At 47.8% G+C, this 24,241-nt stretch overlaps 1 protein-coding gene across 1 annotated transcript; it reads left to right on the top strand.

The window, feature by feature from the left end:
• Positions 1-4,196: 4,196 nt before the first annotated feature.
• On the top strand, positions 4,197-9,722 carry GASK1A (golgi associated kinase 1A; the record flags this gene model as incomplete). The annotated part of the gene is made up of 5 exons (XM_083881374.1): positions 4,197-4,242; positions 4,289-4,992; positions 8,437-8,559; positions 8,834-8,937; positions 9,512-9,722. The coding sequence occupies 5 exons, from the start codon at positions 4,197-4,199 to the stop codon at positions 9,720-9,722; spliced, it is 1,188 nt and encodes a 395-aa protein (XP_083737500.1).
• Positions 9,723-24,241: the final 14,519 nt, after the last annotated feature.

The raw sequence follows: 24,241 nt of genomic DNA, 5'->3' as shown, positions 1-24,241 counted from the left end.
GGCAGGTGGCCAAGAGTGACATGGCCATGGCTGAGCCATCCTGGCTCCTTTGGGCACCTCTTTGGGATAGTGGGATTTACTGCTGAAGGGATCTTGCAGTGCCGGTGCAGGGGTGGGAGGACTCTTTTGAAAGCCAGAGGAAAGCAGGAATCAATCCAGTTTTCAACAGCCACGTATTTCCGTGGCATCTTTCTAGTCTCAGGGCTGTTTCTTACATTCTTGGATAATGAAGTTTGGGGTTTGTTTTTCTTTTCTTTCAAGCTCCACAAAGCCAATTTGATGGACTTTGAAAAGAAATTGAAAACAGGCTTCTCTGCTTCAAATTCTGCCAAGGTTCAAGCATCCTGGGAATACAATGTCAAGGATAACCCTCCCCCACCTCACCCCCAACTAGACTATAGAAAGTTTTATCTCCTAGCATCAAAGCTACACAGCTCTCCACTGTGCCTTCAGAGCCTGGGCTGTGCTGTGTGTCCCTCTGATGAGTGAGAATATATATTATTTACTTATTGGCATCCTGAAACAAGTATTATCTTTCTTAAGCCTTTTTATGGGTTTTGCCTGCTGGGAAAAGGACCTAATTTCTGGCAAAGACATGCTGTACTGTCAGTATGTCAGCCTGGCAAAGCAGAGCTGTACGTATGGTTTGCATTTTGGGCTGAATTGAAGCCATAGCTTAAACTGCAGCATTTTTTTACAGCATGGGCTCAGAGAAGGACTCTTTGGAAAAGTACTTACCCAGGGCTTGTAAATACAGTATTATTTCTGCAATGTTTTATCACCTAGGTTATTATTAAATCTGTAATATCCACTGCCAGAAATAACACAGAGGCTGTACTTACACATTTTTTGTTTCTTTTTGTTGTTGATGTGGCAGGGAGACCCTGAACGGTTCTGGGAAAGGGAGCCTGAACTGGCCCTTGCCCAACTTCACAGCCCAGGGTTTCAAGTTCAGGGTGGGAAAGCGATGGGGCTCTAACTTGTGATGCCCAAACCTGAGCTCACTGACAAGGAAGACAAAGTAGGTTTGGACAATAGTGATTCCTTAACCACTTGGACTGTAAACTGACTTGACATTAAAAACCCAGCAGTTGTTGGCATCCATTTGGCATACTCTGTTCTCTGGCTGTGGGTTAAAAAGTATTTTTCCTGCAGTGTTTTGAAGATTCTCCATGTGGCTCCCACATGCATTCTCCCCCCAGGATACTGGAAGTTTTGGCAGACAGGCTTTTTAGATACCCAGAGATGGTATAAGCAACCAGAGGGTTATTATCAGCTGGATAACAAAAACAATCACCCTGAAAATCCTCTGTGCTGAAGAAAAGGCTTACGGGGGTTTTTGGTCAGAGTGGGATGGGCTGTGTCTCTCCAGAAGGGTGGGACAGGGGAGGTGCTAGGAAAACATGCCCAAGAAAGCACAGATTGGGAAGGGACTTGGCTGGATGCAGATGGGAATACTGAGATTTACAGTTAGCCCTATAGTTTGGGATTGATTCTATAGATATCACTGCTGCTAATTCAGCATACTTTGAGGCCAGAGGAACAGATTGTTAGGCACTTGCAGTGATGATTTGAAATGAATGTGGGTATCAGGATACCAGGATCAGCCCTTTATATGCCACAGAGTTATTTTACTACGGTTTAACTAGGATTTAGACATTGCAATTCCCCTAAACTCTTGCTCAGGAGGTCAGACATGGATTGCAGGTGTTTGGGACAGAATGTGTGTCTGCACTCTACAGAATTTGCAGAATTTGAAATCCAGGGCGTGGAGGTTTTGAGTAGCTGAGTTTGGGTGTTGTCTGTGTCACTTGGCGTTGGCTGTGGTTCTAACAGCAATTCATTATCCCATCCAAGTGGGAGAGAGCTGGGGAGGCATCACAACCAGCCTCTTGACAGAACTCCTGCTGCACCTCAAGGTGCTTAGAAGTGCTCATACTCATGCCCTCCCCAAAAAGGCACCTAAGACAATGATTTAGCCATGTAGTTTCATGCCTGGGACAGTTAATGCCAAGCCTTGAATAACCCTGCTGGTGATCTAGGACAGGACATCCCTCTCTGAACAATCTCACCCTGGACTAGGTCCTTTCCACTCTGGGAAGAGATAAAGCAGCAGGTCCCAAAGCCTTGTACCAGACAGGCCCTGGTTCCTGGCAGAGGCTGGTGTAAACCTCTGCCAGGTTGTGCAACCCTGTCTGAAAAAAGGATTCGGCCTAGCAGATATATTTTGCTGCACTACATTGTATTTCTGGGAGAGAAGCAATTAAGTGAGAGCTATAAAGCTGAATCACTCCAAGTGCACCATCAATAGCTCTTATAAACAGCATTAAATCTGCTCAGTCCTTGAAAGGGAGGCATGGAAGGAACACCCCTATGGTTGAGGCCAGTGAGTTGGTGGCTCCTCTTACCCACCTCAACTGATATAGTGTCTTTGCAAGGGATGTGGCTCCTCACCAGGGGGCTGTCTGAAGCAGTCTCCCCAAGCTGAGGACATGAAACCTGGTAGATTTCAGGACAGGGCTGTGTAAGCTCGTAAGCTCATGCACTGGGGTCGCCTGGGCCAGCTGCTCGTGGGGCTGGAGTTGTGCTGGTGGTGGGTCCCTGTGGTCAGTGGGAGCCTGTGGTCCTAAAAGCCCTGGGGCTGGAAATGCTTTTGCTTGTCCAACTGCTTTCTGGAAGTAATTCTGGCTTCTGGCTCTCACCTCCCCAGCTTTTTAGCTCTTTTTTTCAAACTTTTCCTTTTATAAACAGTCTTTTATCCCTTCTTTGGCAATATATTGTCCTGCTGTGTCTGCCATGGATATGCTTGTGCTTCCAAAATAAATAATTGGAAAAAAATGTATCCACTTGACCATCGCCTCGACTTCCGGTGTGGGTTTGAGCTGCTTGGAAATGCCTGCTGAAAGCAGAGAAACAGTGCCAAGGTGCTTTTTGTGGCTCTGGCCTCCTGAAGTGTGTGAGGCTGCCCAGACCCAAGTGAATGAGGCACGGGTGCAGTGTGATCCAGGGACTGGATTGGCTTGGAGAGTGTCACAGTGCTGCCCCACCACTGCCCTCTACCTCAGCCTAAAGGGGAATGTCCTGTGCTTAGGGCAGCCCCAGGTGTTTAAAGAAGTTCCTTAGTGCTGGGAATCAGAATACTTTAGGTTTCACATATAGCATAGATTGTATCATGGACTCATAGACAGGTTTGGGTTGGAGTGAACCTTAAAGATATCTAATTTGAACCCACCTGTCATGGGCAAGGACACTTTCCACTAGACCAGGTTGCTCTGAATTTCATCCAATCTGGCCTTGAACACTGCACAGATGGGGCCTCCACAGCTTATCTGAGCAACCTGTTCCAATGCCTTAGCACTCTCACAGTTAAGAATTTTTTCCTAATATACAATCCAAACCTCTCTTTCAGTTTAAAGTCCTTTTCCCTTGTCCTGTTACTCCACATCCTTGTAAAAAATCCCTCTCCAGCTCTCTGGTAGGTACAGCTCCCTTTAGGCACAGGAAGGTGCTGTAAATTCTCCCAGAGCCTTCTCCAGTCTTAACAACCCCAATTCTTTCAGCCTGTCTTCACAGGGGAGGTGTTCCTGCCCTCCAGGAGTTTGCACCCTTTTTAAACATAGCCAGTCGCAGGTCTTTACTGACACTTGGAGCTGCCTTGCTTTTGCCAGATACAGCGATGGGCAGAGCTCCAGAGTCCTTGTCTCAGCAGACATTGAGATATCCAAGTTATGGGTTCAGTGTGCAACCAGAATAGGAACCAGTGAGGGTGCCCAGAGTTATGTCTGAAAAATAAAACCTCTTAGGAACTGGAAAGTGCTCACATCTAGACAGAAATTTGCTCTGGTTTGGTCTCTCTTTTTTTTTTTTTTTTCGTTTCTTGAGTCTTTAAAGCAAAATATTTGACCATGAAAAGTTCATTGCCCATAAGGTCATCCTGTACCTCAGCACTGCAGATATGGCAACCTCTGTGTGGGGAGTGAACCCTTGCTCTGGTCTGCTTCTGAAGGGACTGCAGCTAATTTCTGGCATAAATCATGGCACCAGCCATAACCCTCCTGCTGCAGTGCTGTGGAACACTCTTGCAGGGATCACACAATCAGAGAGGCTGCTCCTCTGAAGCAAACCCTACCGAGGGCTCTGCCTGCAGTAACCCTCCAGCATCATTCCACCTTTCTGTCCCCGCAGACGCAGCGACCATGGCGAAGGACGGGGATGAAGCCGCCAGCCCCAGCAGCTGTCGGGGTGCTGCTGGCCCTGGCCCTGCTGGCTCTCATCCACCTGCCCCCAGCACCGCACCGCTCCCTGCTCCTGCTGCCGGCCTCATCCCCGCCAGGGGCCTCCAGGGAGGTGGCTGTACCCCTGTCCAGAGGACAGCCCTACAGAAGAAGGGTCCTTCACCCTCACCTGCGGCAGGAGCAGGCCCCTGGCCGGAGCAGGAGGCGGCGGGGGGTGGACAGGGACGCTCCCCCATGGCTCTCTGCTGACGACCTCCAGAAGATGTGGCTGCTGTCCAGGGGTCAGGTGGTCTCCAAAACCCGTGTCCCTGCCCATGGGCAAGTCATGCGAGTGGGGCTGCGTGCCGTGGGGGATGCCAAGGGGGATGTCTCCCCAGCCAGCCCAGAAGGAGACTGCCAGGATGGGCGCTGTGGGCTCATCAAGCGCCCTGGGGACCTGTATGAGGTGCTGGCCTTCCACCTGGACAGGGTGCTGGGGCTGAACCGCAGCCTGCCCGCCGTGGCCCGGCGCTTCTCCAGCCGCCTCCTGCCCTACAGCTACACCAACGGCGCCCCGCGCCCCATCATCTGGTGGGCTCCTGACCTCCAGCACCTGGAGGATGCCAACAATGACCAGAACTCCTGTGCCCTGGGATGGCTGCAGTACCAGGAGATGCTGCAGCAACACAGACCGATGCTGGTGGCCAGGGATGCTCCCTGCTCCAGCATCCCACACAGCGAATGGAGCCGCCTGGCCCTCTTTGACTTTCTTCTCCAGGTAGGGTTGTGATGATTGAGGCCACCTGTCCCATCAGCTGTGGCACTCGGGTTCCCCTGCACCTGCAGCTGTATGGTCTGACCATGGTCTCCTTCTGAGGGTTCACATAGGCTGTGGTTTCTTGGGATGTATTTTCACTCATCAGCTGATGGGGAGCAGCAGAACTTTGTGCAAGAAGCACTTTGGCCTGAGTATGGTCCATGTTTGGGACTTGCAGGGGAACCACAGGCGGGTTGTGGTGAGTCTGTCCTCATGTGAGCGAGCTTTCTGCTGTTCATTTTGTGCTGGCAGAGGCTTGGAACATCCCTAGAGACATCCCTAGGGCACACCTAGGGATAAGCAGCATGTCTTGCATCAGCCCCATCGCATCCAACTCAGGGATGTGCTGCTGGCATTGGAAATAAGGAGCCCTGCCTTGGACAGCACCGCCTTCCTCCTCCTCAGCATTAATAGCACTTAATCTTCTGTCTGGAAAATCATACCCTGCTGCTACAAGGGATTACAACAATATCCCAGAGAGTTATCAGGTCTTGGAGGGCAGCTGTGAGGAGGCAAAAGTGATTTCTGTGGAGAAAAAGAAAGCCTGTTTAGGCACCTGGGGGCTAGTTATCAGACAGGAGAAAACTGCCTGAAAGGACAAGTATTAATACAAAAAAAAAAAAAAAAAAAAAGGAGAAGAAAGAAAAAAATCCCAAACTACTAAAATATGTTTTCCTTATTCTTGCTCTTTTTTTACAATTATGGCTGGCAGAGGTGGAGCAGTTCTGGCTGCATTTGGAAATATTTTAGCTGAAACAACCAGAGAAATGAGAAGATTAACCAGTCCCCTTCCCTTCCCCAGGCCAAAATACCACTAAATGCAGTGGAAAGGCTGAGACTGCAGGAGAAAGTATCTAGTTCTAAGGAGAGTTCCTCCTCAAGGGCTGAAGCAATGGTAAACGCAATGATAAATTCAAGGGCAATCCACAGGTTCTCCTTAATAATTCTAATGGAATCCTCCCATGCAGAATAGTGAAATAAAGGTAAAAAGGATATTACAGAAGTGGAGTAGCATCTTTCAAAAATGGCTTTAGCATCACACACCTTTGCTGGGGAAGAAGAAGTTGTGAGATTTGAGCCCTGTTGTACATTAGCATTGAAATCTTGGTAGTTTTCTTCAATTGCTCTAAAAAGTTGGCTTCTTCTATGTTGATTTATCTTGGTATTTGCCATAAGGGAACCCCCCACTACCCCTGAGTTTTTACTGAGGGCAAAATGCAGAACCTGGTAGAAAAGGAGCAGCTGCTGATGGCTTTGTCCTGCACTTTAAAGAGGGCCAAAATCAAATCAACTCTGGGACACCCAGAGGTGTCCCTGCCCTGGGACACCCTCTTCCCAGCTAGAGGGAGAGCAAGGAAACTTAGGGGAAGCCATCTCAGGCTGAATAAGAACTGGAAAAACCTATCAGATGCAAGGGGATGCCCCAGGATGGGCATAAGAGGGGCTGAAGGTGAGCTTCTGGTAGGGTTTGAGCTTAGATGGGAGGTGTGGCTCATGTATTTGTGTTCTAGCAATAATACCAAAATTCCCATGAATTAGAGCTCTTTAAGCTCTGGAAACAAGAAATTAATACCAAAAAATCAGGAGAGGGCCAGGAGAGGGAGGGCTTGTCAGCGTGTCAGGGCACTCTCAGCATCTCCACAGCCATCTGGTCCCTCTCCTGGGGCTCTGCTTGGACACCTCACACCTCTGCGGGTTTAGCACCAATCCACCTTGGTTTCACAGGTGCTTGTGGGCGGGTGAGTGGAGGGCTGAGCCTATTTAATGTCTCTGTAAGTTCTCTCAGGATGTCTTCACCTTCTGTACAGTCTGCAAAATAACATAGCAGGTGACAGAAACTGGCATGCTGAGCTCTCCAGTAGGCAGACCGAGGAGATTTGTGAAGGAAATGTGATATTTCATTCTGTTTCCATGTGTTTTGTGACAAGATGCTCAAGCACTTTTAACCAGAGTGTCTCCCAATGGAGAAATAGTGACCTGAGTGCTCCATTAAACCTCAGGAAACAGAGAGGTTTAAGGGGCTCCAGTGTGGGATTAATCCTTCTTCTCAAAGAGTTATTAATGGAAGGGCCAGGGAGATCACAATTCATGTTTCCCCTGTAGCATCTTCTCCAGTGTTTGGTCAGTCTTTGGGTTCAGACTGAACTCTCTGTCAAAGCACAGCCTGTAAGTGGTAACTTGTGCTAATTACCAGCATGAAGGGAGCCACTGTGGGTCACTTGGCTTCTGTCTTGTCACCTCTAGATCCCTTCTGGCTCACCTGAGATCTGTTCCAGCCCTCCCAGTGGCTCCAGGAGCCTCTCTGTACCCTGAGCGCTGCCTCCAGGGCTGGCGCTAGCAATGCCAAGCAAATCAGCGAGTCAGACATTTTCATGCTGCAACCAGAAAATGTATTTATTTTATATTTTATATATATTTCATATATATTCAAAGGAGCATATATATATGGGGTTTTTTTGTAAACAGGCCTGGAGATCAGGAGGAGGTGAGGTGGCTCCCCTGCAGGGTCATGTCAACACTCAGGCATGGGAGGTCTGTTGACAACCAATGAGGTCCTTGTCTGCCCCACAAATCACCCTAGAGGATGTACCAGCTGCTCCTGACAAAGCTGAGGAAGCTCCATAAATACTGAGGCTGAGTCTGACAGAGATTTATGTATTTTAGAAGTCCTTCATTCCTCCAAGGGTGTGGAAACACTGGAAGTTGTCAAGCAGCTCCAGGATTTCTGCAGGGAACTGGGATGGGAAGCAGGAGGTTTGACAGCCTGGATGACATGGAGCCTTAGCAGCACCTGCAAATGATTAAACACAAATGTAGCTAAAAGAAGTCACCATGGCCCAACTTAAATGTCAGGCATGCTCTGCATATGCACAGACTGCTTTTTCCCTTGCCAATACTTTTCCATTAATCTTTCCATTGAGAGCTGCTCAGGTTACCGTAGGGATGGATGAAAGGTTGCATATGTGACAGGAACCAGATGAAACCATCATACAGAACACCAGGACTCGGAAAAATAAATTCTTTTTGAGGTTTCAAAGTCTAGGTTTCCTTGGATGCTTTGTTGGGTTTTTTTATTCATTCATCATCGTGTGCGTCTTCCCTTCATTTCAGCTGGAAGCACAACCCTTTGTCTCTGGGCAGATTCAGAATGTGGAGGTACCAGGTATCTGAACTCTATCAGAAAAGCCTGTCACCATCACCTTTGTCGTCACCTTCTTCATGCCAAAGGGGTTTTGCATGTGTGCTTCTATTCCTCTCACTCACCAGCGTATGCAGCTTTTCCATTGCACGTCTCCTGAGGATCCTTAGATACGTTTTATTTTCCTCTGTACAAGAACAGCTCACAACAGGACTTCCCTATCCCAGGCACATGTCACTGCTAAGGTCCCCAACTGTCTCCTGCAGGTTCATGACCGTCTGGACCGCTACTGCTGTGGGTTTCAGCCTGATCCCTCTGAGCCCTGCGTGGAGGAGATGCTTCACGAGAAGTGCCGGAATCCAGCAGAGCTGGTCCTGGTCCACATCCTGGTATGTCTCCCTGCTGTCCAAGGGCTGCTCTGGGGCTAACATGAGGGTGCCTGGGAGGCACTTGCAGGGCTAAGGTGGTAGCAAAGGGAATGTAGGTCCCATGGTGATGCTGGGTCCCTGGTGGGAAGTATGCCCAGGCATGGAGGGACACAGACAATGGCATCTGCTTTCCCCCAAATACTCTCAGGTTTTCTCTATGCATTAAAAATCAGCCTAAACCCCCACGGTGGTGACTCTGCACTGAATGAACTTCTCCCTCCCATCCTGCTGGCAGGTCCGGAGGAGCGCTCCGTCCCGCCTGGTGTTCATCGACAACGCGGGCAGGCCACAGCACCCTGAGGAGAACCTCAACTTCAGGCTCCTGCAAGGCATAGGCAGGTAGGAATGTGCTCGTGCTGGGTGAGGGCTGAGCTGGCACACTGGGGATGTCCAGCAGCCCTGTGTGCGCCCACCTTCCTGCTGCTCCTGGCCTCCCTGATGGGGCATCCCTCTGAATCAGGGCCATCTCCCACCCAGAAGAGGGCAGGCAGCTAGGCTCATAAAAACATCATCTCACGTGCCCCTGCCCTGAAACTAACTCTTTATTCTGCTCTGGGTGGCTGATGGCAGGCTCCAAAGCCTATTTCCCCTCTTTAATTGGCAGCTGCACAAAAATAATGAATAATCAGGTATTTCAGCATTTCTTGCGCCATTACCCATGAGGCATTTTGGCATGCCAGAGGCCTCTTGATTTGGAATTTGTTTGGGTCTGTGTCTGATGGAGCTGTCCCGCATGCTCACCGTGGGGAGAGTTTTAAGTAGAAGGCTCCTCGTCCTGTCTTTCTCTGGGTAGATGTGCATTTCCGCTTGAAACTTGAGTGTGCTCCAGTTTGCCCTGCTGCTCCCTTGCTCTCTGCTCAGCCTTCCCTGGACAAGCCCTTTCCTCCCTGTCTCTTCTGCTCCTCTCCTGCAGCTTCCCGGCAGCAGCGGTGGCCCGGCTGCGGTCGGGCAGGTGGCAGGGCCTGCTGCTGGAGTCCCTGCGCCTGGACCAGGAGCTCTGGGAGAGCCAGGGCGGTGCTGAGGGGCTCAGACCCCTGCTCCAGACCATCGACAGGCGGGCACAAATCCTGCTCCGCCACATCCAGCAGCACAACCTGACGGTGTTTGAGGACTCGCCGCGCTGAAGTGACCTCCGGCAGTGCCTGCCCTGCACATCCCAGCAGCCATGGAGGTTCCTCCTGCCCTCGGCATGGACAGCGTGAGGCTCTGCGCTGGTGCTGGGCTCTCCACCAGGTGTTTCCCCTCGTCTTGTAGGATGATCCGGAGAAGCAGATGGAACCACAGGGAGTAGGAAAGACGGGGAGGAGATGTCTCCTTAGACAACCCACAGCTGTTTGGGAAAGCCAACAGCCATCAAGTTATGGTCTCAGCATGGGTTTGCAAAGGAAGGGCACGTCCATGAGGATTTTTGGGTGCCTTTACTCACATGCACACAAACACACACACAGCAACTATGAAAACTGGAGGCTTGGACAGTTGAACAGTTGACAGGGACCCTGGAAAGAGTTAAAGAAGCAATGGAAGAAGTCACTGACAGCCTTTCCATGGCTTATACTGGGCTTTTTGATGATGCCTTCACTATTGCCAAAAATTCTGGACAGAGAGTCAGGGGAAAGCAGGGGGGAGCTTTCTAAGTAGATTAAACAAAGACAAGAAATTAGAGGTAAGCTCTGCCTTTTCCCCTGCAGAAGAGGTGACACCTGTGCCTGGGAGTGAATGTGAGCCTCTGCCTGAAGCTGAGACTAGGCAGGACCTTGGAGTTCAGCAGCACTGGGCAGCAGCTGCCCTCACATAGCCCATGGTACCATCCCCAGTGAGAGCCACGTGCTGTGTGCCATGTGCCATGATCCATGCATGTGCCTTGGTGGGCCTGGGCTGCTGCCAATGCTCTCAATGACAGATCTGAAGATGTAAATCTCTCGTTCACTCTTTTCCTTCACTGTCAGGGAAATAAAGGCAAAAGTAAGGCTTCTGAAAAGCACTCCTGGCTGCTCTCTTGGGCATGACTACATGTAACTCTTCCCCAGGCTTGCAGAAATATGTTTTAACAAAAATGCCAGGCTATTTTAGCAGAAGGCAGTCGAGCGCAAAATGCTTTCTGAACATGCTGGCACCTCCGGCAGAGCCCATCCTGTTCCTGTCACCCCTCAGGCTCTTGCCCAGCAGCCCACCCTGATGAAGAACAGCAGCATCCCAGCTAGGCAAGTCCTCAAGTGTCAGGGTTGAGAGATAATTCAAAATCAAAATGAACAGGAGGAAAAAAGATGCAGGGATGGGCTCCATCTTTCCCTGCAGTGTGTTTCCCAGCCGAGGCATGCAGTCAGTGTTTGCCTGGACCAGTCAGTTCCTGGCCTGTGGGTTTATGATTCACCACCAGAAGGCTTTTTAAAGGCCTCCATTTCTCCAGTGTTACGGGCAGAGCATCCATGCTTCAGGCACTCCATTTGTGCCTTGGAAAAGCTCAGTGAGACTGGCATGGGTACCCAGCTGCACCATGGTGCCACTGTCCCATTGCAATAGCTTTGGAGAACTGGCCACCCATGCAGTGGGAAAAGAAAAGCTGGGTATGGATACTTTCCCTGGTCCATCCTTCTCAGCATAATGTCAGTTTGAGAGCCTGCAAGGGGATGCTTTAACACCCATGCTGATAAGCACAGGCAATTACCTTTTTTCCCCTTTTCCCTCTTGCTGAAGAGAGGATAAAGCGAGACGTGGGTGACATGAATCAACAAGCAAGCATGAGTGCTCTCAGGAAGCCTCAGCACTCAGCATCTCAGGCACAGCAGCATCCAAAGTGCCATCAGCTTGTTCCTGGAGTCCTGCCCTCCAATTAGCCAGGGAGAGCCTTTCCCCCAGCACTCTCTCCACCCTGTGAATTATCACCCCGTTTGCTGTGCCATGAGATGGATGACAGTCATGGAAACCCTGCTAAAGCCTGAATCATGGGGATTTATTACTGGGAGGTGAGCTTAGCTTGTGAGCTTGAAAGAACAAAATAACTCATCCTGGGTCCTATGAAAAGTCATACCCAGGCATGGCTGTGTAAGAGTAAAGGATACTAAATGTAACATAATTAATCCAAAAAGTATACTGGGAAAAACTATGAGGTAACAAGAGAATAAGTTATGATGTACAGCATCAATCAGAGTCTTGCTTTTTCTCATTAAAGTGAGAAATTTCATTAAAGGAGAGGTTTTCTTCCCACGTAAGCCAATTCTCAGTAAGAATCAAGAGACAGGTGGGGGCTCTGTGCAAGTGGCCCAATGTCGACATTGCTGAGCTGGACCAGCAGCTTTTGCCTTGCCTCTGGTTGCATCTGCTAGACCTTAACATTGCATAAGGTAGTGGGGTTTTTTTGCATTTCTTTGGTTGTAATGTGAGTTTGCTGGCTAAACACATGTGGGAACATCTGTAAGCAGTTATACACGTGAATAAAAATCCCTCATGATTTAACAAAGAGCCATGTGTGGATAAATGAGAGAAGCAAAAGCCAAGATCTTGCTGAGACTGATCATTAATCTTCTCTAATTAGTCCGTTTTTCCATGGGCTTGCCTATGTAGCCAGCACAGGCTCTGAGCTGTGGTCACGGCTGTTCAGAGGAATCCTGTGGACTGCTTGCGTCAGCCTTTACCATGTTGTGTTGGGTTTGGTTTGCTCCAGCTATCAATGTCGTATTTCCTATCATAAACTATGTTTTATGGTTATAACTACTATACAGTTATAAATATTCATGTGGGGCCATGCTTGACAAACTAGGTTTCATCTGAGCAGGGATGCTATTTTACCAGATTTTACTGCACATCACCAGCACTGCAGATCGTGTTGCGGTGTGGTCACAAAAAAAGATGGTCCAAGCTGGCTGCAGATGGCTTTGTCTAAGAAAGCAGTAGCAACAGCTAAGCAAAGGGAAAAAACAAAACAAAACAAAAAAACCAACCAACCAACCAAACAAAAAACAACAGTGGAGAGACAAGGGCTCCTTGACTGGGGGAATCCCTGCGGCCCCCTCCTGCTCACCCTTAGCACCTTGGAATGTGCTCCGAGAACAGCACGGAGCATGCAGCTCCACGGAGCTCCACCAGGAGGGAGCTGCTTCATTCCGCAGTGATTCCAGTGATATGATCCGTGTTTAACAGCTCTGGCTGTGCACAGCCTTCCAGCTGGCAGAAAATAGGACTAGGGATTGGAAGGCAGGAGCCAGAGTGGACACAGGACACTAAGTAGTCTTTTCTGCAGCCCCATATGGACCTCGCAGGGCAGCCCCAACACTCACTGCACCCACCCAGTGGCCAGGGGTGACACCAGTGGGGTGGCACTCAGGCATAACATGATGACCCACCTTTGTGCTCCCTTCCCCTTAGGAGTGGGTTGTCACAGATGCCCCTCAGAGACCCCACAGGGTGCTCTGCAAAACCCACCCAAGCATCCCCATGCAGCACAGGGGAAGCGTGGGCTGACTGCTGCCTGAAAGGCAAGAGCTAGCAAGTAAATCCAAATTCATTGTTAAATCTCTGGATATAAAAATAATCTGGCTTTTAGAAAGCAATTTATTAATGCTTTCAGTACTTACTTAAATATTTATGCGAAAAAGGGGAAAAAAGTCTGCTCTGACATAGGACTATTGTTGTAGCAATGGTCTTTGAGATTAATGGAAGTAAATTAGCCTGATGTTTTATTTACATCCAGAAAAGCAATAGATAAACTCTCCTTGTGATGGATTTTCTTCATTAGCTGGGCGAACGCCTAAGGTACAGCTCTTGACATTGTTTCTTCCATGCAGTTAGACAAACAGTTTATCAAAAGAGTATAAAATTGTCAGGAAAAGAAGCAGATTAATGGCCAGTAAAGTGAAGATCATTGAATTTATGATATAAGTAGCAGTATCAGTGGAGCTCAAGAAATGGCTTATTAGATAACCACCATGTACACACACAAGGAAGTGCTTGAGCCCCCCCGGATCTGCTGCATTGTTGGCGGCTGGTTCTCAAATCCCAGTGGAGTGGTCACACTGAAGCATCACCTCCCTTCTCCTTCCCTCCAAACCCCTTCAGGTCTGTGTTTATTATGTAACTCATTTGAGCTTGTGAACATGTGATTTCCTCCCAATTAAAAACCCCTAAGACTTCAGAGAGAGTAACCTTGTCTTCCTGTCTGTGCTGCTGTAACCATTTCTGCAACCTGTTTTGTCAATTTCGGCTGCTTTAACACTAGGAGTAATCATGCCAATATCAACAACAATAATGTACAGGTCTTATGATTCTTTGTAAAAAATCCCCCAGCATTAGCAGCTTATGGATCCCATATGGCTCTTGCAGCAATTATCTCTGGAAGGATAATTACCTGCCAGATAAGGCAAATGGAAGAAAGGAGACGGGGAACCTGGGAGAAACTAAACATTCCTGGGGATGGCACAGGGGCCATGTTTGTGGGTTCCCGAGGTCTCTGCCCTGCCAGACATGGGCCCAGGTTTTCAAGCTTCAGAAAAGGGATTTTGTGTACAAGGACAACTAAAACCCATGAATTTAACTGGTGCCATGAATCTTGGTGTCCGAGTGCTGTCTCCAGCAGGTGGCATTGGCTTGACAGGCTGTCCTTTCCCAGAGCTTGCCAAGAGCGTCTTAAAAGTTTCATCTCTGAACTGGTAGATTTCAAGCTGCTAAAGCATCATTAAGTCCCTAATTCTTTTGCAGCCTAATCCGCCCAGCTGTACTTTATATCTCTTCACCAGCACCACCTTCCTCCCTCCCTATTACTCTCTTTCTAACAAAAATCTAGATTTATGGGAGCAGAGAATTGCTCCATGCTGGGAGCAAGACAGAGCAAGTGGCTGCTTGAAGAACAAAATGCCACAGCACCCAGGGCTCCTCCCACCCTAGTGTGGACCCAAATGTGGACCCAGGTGCAACAGCACCCACAGGATTTTTGGACTGAAGATCTCAAATGGCAGTCAAGTTCAGGAGTTCTTCCCTAGAGCTGTTTTGGATAGCTGTTGCTTTGGTAGGATTGTCTCTGTTCCAGAGAACTCATAAAGTTCAGGACATTTTGAACAGGCCCAGCAGCTGTCCCTGGGATAGATTTTAAAAAGATGCATCTCTTAGAGCTACATGCATCCAACCTGCAGATATCACAAATCCAGCCATGCTCTGGGGCTTTGAAATCCAGTTTGTATGAAATGTGTGTCCAGTTTGCACAAATGAATTTTGTAAGCAAGGCAAGCCAAAGATGGGAACAGCCTCTCCCAAACAGGAGTAGTTTTCTACCCCCAGACTATCACCATGTGGTCCTTGGGAATTTCCCTGGGTTTTTGCTTCACTCCTGACTGAAGGACCTGCCTTGCTCTCCTCCTCTTCTGAGCTGAGCCAGTTTTTATTCCCCTGGGCCACACCCACCATCACTAATCCAAGAGATGATGTGGGTGCAAAGGGATTTCTTGCATCTGGCACCTTGGGGGCCCTCCTGGGACCCCCTGCTGCCAGCCACAGGCAGGGTGCTGCTTGTGCCCCCATGCAAGGAGTGGTGAGGCAGTGCATGTCCCTCCAACTTTTGACTGGGTCTTAGGCTTGGATACCACATGAGCTTTTTTCCCCTCCTCAGTCCCTGTTCAAGTTCCAGGTTAGGCAATCAGACTCACCATTTTACTTCCTTTTGGGATGGGAGGATGTAGTTGGTGGTAGAAGGGAGACTCATTTGCCAGGAGAGGTGAGGAGAGGCAAGGACTGAGACATCAGCACTTTTCTTTCAATCTGTGAGATGTCTTGCCAATGCCAGGAACTAATATGTCAGTCTGCAGAGGTATTAACACCGCAAATGGGCTGCCTGGCCTTTCCCCAGCTGTCTGGAGGATGCAGCTTGTGGTGATGCCTTCAGGAAGCACCTGAAAGGGGTGGGTGAACATTTTTTCCCACTAGGTTCTCAGTGCTGGGAAAGCAAACAGAAATTCTCCAGGGACAGTGGTTCAATCCTGTCTCCAGTCAAGCCAGATGAATATGGTGGTATTCATCTTCATTGATGTTTCAAACCAGGTACAGGGAAGAGCCCAAGGAAAACCTGAGCCCTGACTCTGCATAGAAATGGAACAGGATGTGCCCATGCAGGGGTATTTCCCTGGCAAGAGGTGAGCATGACTCCATGGTGCTGCTGGCCAGGCTCTGTGCTTGAGCAGGTATGGTACCACCTCTTCCAGTCCTGCTTTTGAGTGAGTTTTGCTCCCTTGGATTTAATGTTTGGCTGTATCTAAGCAGGGATGGAGTTTTTATTGAGGATGGGGTGAGTGGATAGAGTGGCGCAGGCTACACTGTAAATGTTGCTGTATTTTTGCATGTGTTTGGTTTTAATTGCCCATTCTGGGCATTTGGGAAAGCTTGGAGTAAGCAGAGCATGTTACATCCCAGGGCTCTTTATGTACATAAACACTTGGAGGTTTATTGCCTTGACCTTCCCTGAAACAAGTTCTTGGCTCCTCTGAGTTAAATCTTGGGGAAAAAAACAGGATCTAATAAGCTGAGCTGCAGATTTGGGCTTCTAGGAAGCATGTCTAGGTGCCAAGAAGATACCAGGAGGCTGAGATTTGCCACAATTGGGACAAATCTTTTTTAATGGCTTTTGTTCAGTTCACTGGGGTCTGCCAGCTCTGCTCCTTGCCAACAGTAAATAGTCTGAGAGCAGGGAATTGGTGATTATATTAAATTTAAGGCAATTCAAGATGGTTTTACTTGATTTGGAGTGTGGGAGAGAGGTGGCACAACATCTATGCACAGAATGGACAGGTTAGGTCAGACACTTCCTGCTCTATTATCTGAGCATGAAACATGGCATCACATGGAAAGAGCCACAATTAGGTGCTCAGGAAGAGCCCATCCTACCCATTTGAGTTGAAGTTGTAAACTAAGAGAGCAGAGATCAAAGGCTTCTACCCAAGGCCAGAGCAATTTGTTGAGGAGCTTAACTGGAGGGTAGCACTCAGTGCCCATGTGGGGGCATCATGTCAGCTGCAGCCTCTTCCTTGCCTTTATTTTTACTCCTCTTCCAGAAATGGGAAACAACCAAAGTGTGGGAGATATCTCTACTTCTGCTGGGCATGTCCTTTTCAAGCCTGATCACAGTTCAAGAGGTGGGGGGAAAAAAGCTCCAAAAAGGCACAGACATGGTTCTGTGGTGACAGCCCCTGGGTGGACTATGTGGCTTCACATCCTGGGGCTCCACTCCACTCCACTCTCTCCAGTGCAAAGAGAAAATCTGCTCAGCCCTTTCCTGCCTCTCCCACCTGGTGATGCTTTTGCACTTACCCTTCTAAAAAAACTCATCTTCCTGGGGCATTTTGATTGCTTTAGGTAGACCTGCCCTTTTTATGCCTGCAGCATTATCCCTTCCCTGCCCATGCCTGCTGGAGCTGCCTCTTCCATGCTCCACAAAGCAGCCAGGCACTGTCTTCTGTTTTAATTGTTTTTGCCCATAGCTTGCCCTCACATTAGCTTTAGGGGATGGGGGGCAGGGGAAGGGCTTGGAAATAGGGAACTGAGAGGCAGGGGAAAGAGGGTAAGCAGGTACCTGCTGGCTTGGTGGATTCAAGCCCTGGCATGGTGGGAGCAGATGTGTCAGTGCAGGCACCTGCATGGATATGGGCAATAATTTCTCTGTCTTTGCAGAGCTACAGCCTTGAAGTTTGCCTCTTTTATTCTGTAGGGACCACTGACTGCAGAAAACAGATGCCATCTGTCCACCGTGCCTTGTAAATCAGATTTTAATCATCTCAGGGAGAGGTCTGTCTCCAGCTGAGTGCTGCAAACCAGGTCTGCAGGAGTTACTCTGCAAAATTTACATTTCTGAGATAGGTTAGTGATTAGGGCCCCAGCTTCATACCAGGGAGGCTGAAATCCAATTTCTCCCCCTCTCACAGATTTCCTGGCTGATGGTGGAAAATAGCTTAGGCCATGCCTGAATTGATCAGGTAAGTGCAGATCTGTTTCTCACCTTCCAGCTGACCTCCTTCCCCAGCATGCTCACTCTGCAGCATATCTGCATCCAGCCTGGGCAGAGAGGCTCCCAAAATGAAGGACACCACTGAGTCAGGATCAAGAGAGGCACCTCTAAGATGCAGTTTTGCTCCATGAAAACTGAAGCCACAGATTGCAGAGATGCTGGTGTTGGAGTTCTGTCTCCTCCAGTGCTGCCAGTGCCTGATTCACTGCAGCTACAGGCTTGCCTGGTGGATAAGAAATTTGTTCCAAGAGCTGCTGCAATAGGTTGCAGTGGGCAGCCAGGGAGAGAGCCAGGGGGGGAAATGGCACAAGATCTGACTGTCTGGTCTTGTACAGCCCTTACACAGGTCTGTAAGGCAAATGGTGTATTCTTACAACAATAATAATGTGCTGCTGAGGATGGCCACAAGCACAGGTGAATTGTCCTTGTCCCTTTTTTCAAATCATTATATATTGCAAAATCATTGCAAGTATTACAGGGAGGCTGCAAAGCAACCTCTTTGTGAGTTAAGAATCAATAATTTATTTTCTTCTTCCTTATATGAAAACAATACCATAAAATCATCTTGGTTTATTAAAAAGGCAATACCCTCCAAGCACAAATGGCGAAGCTGATCACAGCCTGTCTGTGGGGTGATACAGCTCTTTTATCCACAGCCCCTGTGGACTTATTTTTCAAAAAAGAGCTTAGCAAAGCCTCTAAAAACATGGTTATTTGTCAGTTGGCATTGCCAAATTTTGACCTCCATCAGAGGAACTTGCAGGGGCAGAGCAGATGAAGCCTAGCATTACCTGCTGGAAGCTTTGAAACAAATCTCCTCTCCTTCTCCTCCATCCTCAGAAAGGAGATTTGCCAGTCAGAATGGCTCCTCACAGCTGTCCCAGGTCACTCACCTCTGCCATTTTACACAAAAGAAGTGCATCCTCCCAGACTGCATATCTTCACATCACAAGAGGGTGGTTACAGCAGTCATATCCTGGGACAAGTCAAGTCCTGTCAGCTCATCAAAACCCAAATCTAATGATTATAATGATCATACCATTAATATTTTGAATGGGATGCCATTAGAGTTTAAGCTCTTGCAAGGGTACAGGAGAAGAAAGGGGCCTGCTGTCAACATCTTCTGACACACTGCAGAAGAAAACCTGCATCCTTGGTTCACACGAGTTGGGGCAGCCATCATTCATTCTGCACAAAGTCTTTTTCCCCCACGTCTGCAGTGCAGTGGAGATTGCAGCTGGGCCACACAGTCATGAACTGGATGGGGTGAGAGCACAAAGGCAGCATGGCTTGTGTGGAAACCATTTAATGGGGACTCAGTAAAGGAAATGTCTCCTTGTCCCCCACCTTCCTGCCCCTTACACACCCTCAGGGAGTGCCTCTGTACCATATCTCCATGGAGGTGCTTAGGCTGGAGCTCTCTTAAAATTTGGGTAGGGCTCATGAGGCTGGTATGAGGTGTCTGATGAGGAAATTTTAGAACTAAGGGCATAAAAGCTTATTTTTAAAAATGGGCTAATAAGGGGTAGTTTGGTACCCAGCTAATGGGCAGAGCCCAGACTCCACTGCATAAGCCCCCCCACAGTGCTGGGATTCATTTTAATCAGCACTTAGACAGGAAGAGAAAATATTCCCCATCTTTTTTCCTTAAAGATTAAATCATTCATTCAACCAACACCCTAATGAGGCACCAACAGACGTGTAATGAATAAATATTTTAAAAACAGTTAACTTAAACATTAAAAAACACCCTCATCACTGTTCTGTAGGTAGTGTTTGGGGAACTAGGCTGGGGTGGGGAGAAGATGGAACAGCCCCTTTCCAGAAAAGCAAGGGAGACTGCAGATTAAACCAATTCTTGAGCTGGTTTCTAATGAGGCTGCTGCAGCTTTTCCATGTGAATCAAAGAAATGAAAATCCTTGGGTGAAACAAATATTTCCATTCAAATCCTGTTGTCTTGCTATTCCCTAATCTTCTCTCCAAATCCTTATTGCTGACCCAGATGCTCAGCCCAGTCTCAGTTATGAGGATGCTGGGACTGGAGGGGTCACCCCTATTTCCAGGTGAGGCTGTGTTGTCTGGAGGCTGTTGGAACCATCACCTTACTAGAGCCCAGGGAGCCCTCACCAAGGCTGGCTTTGTCTTATATCCCTCCAAGAGATCCTTCACTCGTGGTCCCTCTCACAAGCACCATGATTTCTCCTTTCTTTCTTCCTCTGCAAAGGAAGAGAATTTAAAGATTAAATCCTGCTGAGAAATTAAAAAAACATAGGTCCCTTGAGACACAAAGTACAGCTAAACCAAACTGCATGAGCAGAGAAACAGCTTTTCTACATGTTGTGGAAGTTTGGCAGGTAGGAAAATATTTCTCAGCGGAACACTCTCCCTCTGGTTTGGATTAATAGCTGGGGTCCAACTTCACTACTCCCATAAAAAATAATCTTAAACCGTAACTAGCCCAAGAGAAGAAGTATCTGCTGGATGTCTTTTCAATGCCATAATTTTTCCTCTGTAAAACATTCCTCTTTTAAAAGCTCTCTGGCTCTTCACAGGTTATTTTTCTTGGATTTTATAGAGATGTCGGTACCAAACACATGCAGACAACTAAGCTTCCAGGTAGCAACATAAGATACACGTGACAAAAAGTGCAAGGCAAGATGTTTCCTGCAAAACAATGTTTAATTTACTACTTGTGAATTATCCATGAGGAGACCCAGACATATATATATATATATATATATTTTTACATATTCAGCTATTAGTCAACATTATTTGACACTCTGCAAGACCCCACCACCAGTGCCCACAGCTCCTCTGCAACCATCTCTGTCACAGACCTCTCCTGCCCAAGGGGATGGAGGTTTACATGGTTGTTTCCCATGGTTTAGGAATCTTCTCCGGCTCCAGAGAGGATCCTGTGCTGAGATTAAGTTGCCATTGTGTTGGAGCACTGGGGGAAGTTATTCAAGAAGAACTCAATGTGTTGCTTGTACTTCTCTTAAACTAATAAACAATAGATGTTCTCTTCAAAGGTAAAGGAACAGCTAATTAAACACTCAAAAGCTCTTTTAACCCCAATAAAATCCTAGTCAGATGCCAAAGAAATCCTTAAACCCAAGTATTGAACTCAATGTTGAAATGTCACTCCTCCAGACAAACATGAGTTGAGTATGTCCATTTCTGCAGTGTGCCTGGGAAGAGCCACAGTTTGGAGGCCTTAACCTTTCACTTTTGCCATCAGGTGGAACAAAATATTTCACCTAAAACCTGGTAGTCATAAATAATTTGAATGCCTGCAGAGAAGTCCTCGAGTAGTTCTCAGGTGCAGGCGTGGAATGAGTTTGGATAGACTTTTATCTCCATTTTAGCAAAACAGAGTAAAATGTTCTACTCCGCAAGTTTTTTTACAGTCCTCTCAAATGAAACCCTTAATCAGGTGTCTTTTTTTATTCATTGCACTGTTTCTGAAGATGGGAGGAAGAAAGTAAATGTGGAGAATAAAGAACATAAGTGTCTGCACTGAGATAACCTTCTTGCATGGCAGAGGTCCTCTGTCTGGGTAGAGAGCTTGAAACACCTCAAGGAGGAAACAATTCTGATAAATGATGGGGAGCAAGGCCAACACACCCACAAGTTCTCCACAGTCCTTTGACTTGGCCAGGAAACAGTGGAAGAGGACAGGGAAACTGCCACCAAATGCAGAGAGGCTTTAATCCCACTTTTGCAAAGAGTCCAAGAGTAAATTCTGAAGTGGGAGGTGACGCACCAGTCCCATCCAGACCTGGCAAAGCCTGGCCTTGCACCACTGGTGCAAGCCCACTTAGTCCTTTCCCTGGCTTGCTGCTACTCTGCTGGCACCAGGGGAATGGCTGATGAGAGCTGGCAGGAGCCTGGGCACGTGTTGGAAAGCCAGAGAGAAACAGGAAACATGTGGCATTAATTACGATGGCTTGGGACCAGCTGGAACTGTCAAACTGAGTTAACTGAGGAGAAAATGGCCCACAGCTCAGAGACAAGGAGACCTGGGGGGCTTGGCAGGGGCCACCAGATGAAAACCACCACTATGTGCCAACCCCCTGCTCTTTCCCAGTCTTGGCCCTGGAGCATCACCCTGGTGTCACCACGGATGCAGCTTGGATAATGGGAAAACAGGATGAGCCCGCTGTCAGCATTATTTTTGTTTTGAAGCCCTGCCATCACATGTGGGATCTCACTCTGGCAGAGTTTGAGCTGCCTTCTTAGCTGAACTGGGAAATTATTTACCCCGAGCCACACCTCCAAGTGAACAATGGCAACTTGGTCTTGGGGATGCCTGGTCTCAAGCAACTAAATCAAGCTCAGTGAAGCAGTTCCAAGCTTCATGACTTGGTGTGCTGTAGGACCACGGCTTCCAGTAGGCAGGATGTTGAGAGAAATGCTGTACATCAAGGTCTGAAATATCTGGAGCTCTTGCCAGCTGGAGAGCTGGGCTGGGGTAGCAGCAGGTGCACATCAGGTGGGCATAGAGGTACCAGTGTGGTTATTTAAATGCTTTAAATGAAAATGGACAAAACCTATTAAAATGTATTACACTGGGTTATGCTTCTTGTTGCCTCTGCTTCAAGCTGTAGATTTGCAATTAGTTGGCATTTATGGATAGTTTTACATTTTTAAAGTGTTTCAAAACACTTCAGCCTAAAAACATGCATTTCCAATCTGTTTAGATTTCATGGAAAGAAACAGAGGTTCCCCTATGAGCCAGGCAGCTTCAGAGTTAAACAATAAACAGATCCCTTTTACAGTCACTGTCAGATTTCCCCTCCTGCTGTGCATCCATGCAAAGGGAAGTAGGATCCCAAGGCAGTGCGGGTGGCTGGAACCCCCCACTACAGCAGAGCCCCAGCAAAGGTGTCTGTGCCTGCAGCACTGCACACATGTTTCATAGAGCTCCACATTGGTCTCTTTCTTGGGAAGCAATGACATTCAAGGGTCTGATTTTTGTTTATTCCACTGCAACTCGTGTGGTTGTTTAAATAACAGCAAAGAGTATGGAAAAAACTATCAGACTAGAACAGGGATAAAAAGGGAAAAGCTCCACACAGCTACAGCTGGATGCACTGACTGCACCTGGCTGTGTTCAGGCATGTTTGCTTGCTCCTGAAGTTGTTGATCACCTAATGGTGATCTGATTTTCCTACAGATTATGTGAGATTGGCTGTAAGACACTCTAATTCCAGAAAGGGTTTCCAGATAAATGGCTTGTCTGGCCTTGAGTAGCACAAACCAAGGTGCACTACTGCTCCACATGGGTCATTTTGTGGGTCTCTTTTCCCCCTGAAATGTTACTGTTTTGAAACAGAACTGAGAAAGCAGAGCCAAAATCCTTGCCTAGAACTGTGCAGCTTACTTGTGTGTGATGCTCTTGTAGGTGGCCCTCACCTGAGCTACTGGTGAGGACGCATCAAACTGGCCACCAATATGCTCTTGCTTTTTATGGGATAAGGATTAACTCAGCAGGAGCAGGGTAAGGGCAGCGGTGCTCACCCTGGGACAAACCACATCAGCAGCTGTGTCCATCACAGCCTGGGGTTACATACCTGCCACCCTTCCCCACAGCACTGCTGTGGTAAGTGTACTCTGCTGGTCAGAGATTTCCCAAACCTCGCCTGTAAGAAATACGGGTTTTTTTTCTGAGAATGCTCAAATTAGGTACTTGCTCAGAAAGGTGATGACACCTAGAAGGGAAATGTGCAATATAGAGAATGAAGCTAATTGCTCTTTGGTAGTTTTCTTTCTGCCTATCAGCTTTACAGCACAGTTTTGAGAGAAAAAGGCTGCCCTGAGACTTCCACTGAAAATTCTGCACTGCAGACAGGCACTATCAGGTCAGCCCCACCAATTTCCCATCCCTTCCTCTAGCCTGGAAAAAGGAAAATGGTATAAATAAACCACTGTTTAATCAGAACCGCCCTCCCCAGACCCTAATGAGTTGTTGAAAATTGTTTCAAAACCAGTTTTGAGTGGAAAGATAGCTCTGGAATTTAGGTATTTCATCAAAAATTCTTCCCAATAGAGTTTGGTTCTTTTGTTTTGCTTGGTTTGGTTTTATTTGTTCGGGGTTTTTTTGTGGAGGAAGGAAAAGTTGTCAGAGAAACGAAATGTTTCTCACAGGAGCAGCTGGGACATGTGACTGGTGTTTGACCCTTTGGAGCTGCAGCAGCAATGTCTCTTTGTCACCTTTCTCCAAGGACACAGCATCTTCCAGGGATCAGCATTAACCAGAGGATGTCCTACAGAGTCACCTCCTGCCCAAAATCTAGCAAGTGAGAGGTGGGAAAAGAACAAGAATCCAAAGCATCTGAAGCCCTCTCTCCCAGACACCTGAATCCCCTTAAGCAAAGGCATTAAGAAATTCTTCCCCTTAAGCAAAAGACATTTCAAATTGCTCCTCTGAAGCACCATCACCATCCTGAGAATTTGGAGGAAGAAGAAAGGAAAGAGATTTTTCACAGCTGTCTGGCTCTGAAACTGAAAAGTATTCATGTGTGGAGGAAACCACCTTTCTCTGTCAGAAGGAAATTAAAAAAAAATTCATTACATATGGAGGGCAGCACTCATCTTCCATTGTCCTGCAGAAGCGCTGCTGTCAGGGGCTTCCTGGCCACAGCTGGAGATACAGGTAT

The sequence above is a fragment of the Zosterops lateralis genome (assembly GCF_965231275.1).
Source record: "Zosterops lateralis genome assembly, chromosome: 1".
Classification (NCBI taxonomy): Eukaryota; Metazoa; Chordata; class Aves; order Passeriformes; family Zosteropidae; genus Zosterops; species Zosterops lateralis.
Note: the sequence above shows the minus strand (reverse complement) of the source record. Positions and strands in the feature narration are given on the sequence as shown.